Source organism: Psammomys obesus, unplaced genomic scaffold, assembly GCF_907164565.1.
Source record: "Psammomys obesus unplaced genomic scaffold, mPsaObe1.curated_primary_1811, whole genome shotgun sequence".
NCBI classification, from domain to species: domain Eukaryota; kingdom Metazoa; phylum Chordata; class Mammalia; order Rodentia; family Muridae; genus Psammomys; species Psammomys obesus.
This window is the reverse complement of record NW_026589638.1, coordinates 1-2,135: the sequence shown is the minus strand read 5'-3', so window position 1 is coordinate 2,135 and position 2,135 is coordinate 1. Positions and strand designations below refer to the sequence as shown.

The 2,135-nt window shown below is 49.1% G+C and overlaps 1 protein-coding gene across 1 annotated transcript; it reads right to left on the bottom strand.

Annotated features, from left to right (window-relative positions):
* Positions 1–1,872: 1,872 nt before the first annotated feature.
* Positions 1,873–2,130, bottom strand: LOC129675140 (histone H3-like; the record flags this gene model as incomplete). The annotated part of the gene is made up of 1 exon (XM_055605161.1): positions 1,873–2,130. A coding segment is annotated over one exon (258 nt), but the record flags the coding sequence as incomplete, so codon positions are not given.
* Between the last annotated feature and the right edge of the window lie 5 nt (positions 2,131–2,135).

Here is a 2,135-nt window from a genome sequence, read left to right as displayed (position 1 = left end):
GGCTGGTCTCAGAGTTTGAGGCCAGCCTTTTCTGCAAAGCGAGTTCCTCCCACCATATCTTTCTCTCCCTGTCCTTCTCTCTCTCTCTCTCCTACCCTGTCCAGAGACAGTCTCTGTGACCCCCTCCCCCTTCCCTTAATAAAACCTCCCATGTGGACCCAGTCTCGTGGGGTGATTTATGAACCCGCTGTATAAACTACATCACTGCCTACTCACTAGGCTATGCCCTCAGAGCGTGGCATCGCTCACTGAGTAGCCATTTCATTCACCAAAGCAAAGCTAGGTTCTTCTATGGGAGATGAAGTGTACTGGAGTGTGTAGGGTTTGTTTAGAAGACGAGCACACTGCTGTGATAGTCCCGTCACTTGAAATGTTGTCAGGAACAGAATACTCACACAAACGTAGCCATGCCTGATCACTGCCAGTAAAAAGCATTTCATGTTAATTCTAACTGAGAGCTCAAAATGTGAGACTGATGGAAAGCTTAAAATTGTGAGTATTGGTCAGAGCAAACCCGAACACAAACAAATACAAACTAAACTAAGCTAAAACCTGTGTGAGCCCTTCTGGAGTGAGTAATAGATCTTTGTATCTCTCTGTGGAAGGAAAGAATGTACTGCTTACACTCTGTCCGTAGATGGTCTTAGCCTGTATCCAACCCCTGTCCCCATGGGCCTTCATTCCAAAATAGTCACCTTCCTTTTCAGAAGGTCCCTTTCTCGGGGAGAGACTTTATTTTGTTTAGGGGTTAATTCCAATAGGAAGCGCTATGATGTCATACCCATAGTCCTTTCTTGTGTCTGTGTGCGGTGAGTGTGCTACTGTGTAGTTACGTGGTGCAGGTTGTGCGTGTGTGGCTAGAGGCTGGCACTGGCCTGATAGCTGTCTGCCTTATGCCATCAAGGTGAAGTCTCCAACCCTCAGCTGAGGGACGCAGTGGTTAAGGCAGCCAGTTTGTCTCAGCTCTCTGCTGGCCTCCATTATGCTAGTGTTACAGGAAGGTGCTTGATTGCTAGGGACCAGAACTTCTTCCTCTTGCACTTAGTTTAGTTAGTTAGTTAGTTAGTTAGTTAGTTAGTTAGTTAGTTAGTTAGCTCTTGTTTGTTTCTTTGTTTTTCCCAATGAGCTCACTGACAAGTAGAGACAGGGATGTTCCATAGGCCAACACTGGGCCAGAAAACGTTGAATGCTTTGATGTAAAGGAAAACGGATGGTAGACTCCTAACACTCACGTGTCACAGAAAACTGGTTTTAGTACTCTGGCTAGTTAGATATGAGGTTCGCATCTTCCACATGGTGTTCTTCCTGTTTCTGCACGGGCTGAATCGTTTCTCTGGGGATTTTTGGACACATTATACTAACACAAGTTGCCTTCCTGGGGTCGGCACCCCCGGAAGACGTCAGATTCCCAGCATGCACTTCCTGGCTCACAAGCCTCCAGAGCTGAAGTGGCAGGGGACCCAATTCTGGCCGAGCACCAAGAACACAGGTGGCGCGGGCGTGTATGCCTACACCCAGTTACTAGGGAGTAAAAGGGCAGATAGGAACTTACAACCAGGGTTAAGACATTAAACTCTCCGTGGGCCTTCAGCAGATCCCTAAAAGAACCAAAGTCCTACAAGAAACTAGACTACGTACTGGCCACCAAAAGCATGTATGCACTAGACACAAGCCTTTTAAGCACAATCCTACCAGAAGTGGTCGTCAAACCAATACATTTAGAAACACCGAGCGAAACAAAGGGGGAATTAAGAACCAACATGCCCAGTGTTAAGGCGCTAAAATGCCAAGATTTAAAAAGGAAGCAGCTCTCCCTATGCAGATATGGGTGGCTCTGAAAAGAGCCTTTGATAAAGCACCATGAAGAGCAACTTATGCCCTCTCCCCGCGGATGCGGCGAGCCAGCTGGATGTCCTTGGGCATGATGGTGACCCTCTTGGCGTGGATGGCGCACAGGTTCGTGTCCTCGAACAGGCCCACCAGGTAGGCCTCGCTCGCCTCCTGCAGCGCCATGACGGCCGAGCTCTGGAAGCGCAGGTCGGTCTTGAAGTCCTGCGCGATCTCGCGCACCAGGCGCTGGAACGGCAACTTGCGGATCAGCAGCTCCGTCGACTTCTGGTAGCGCCGGATCTCGC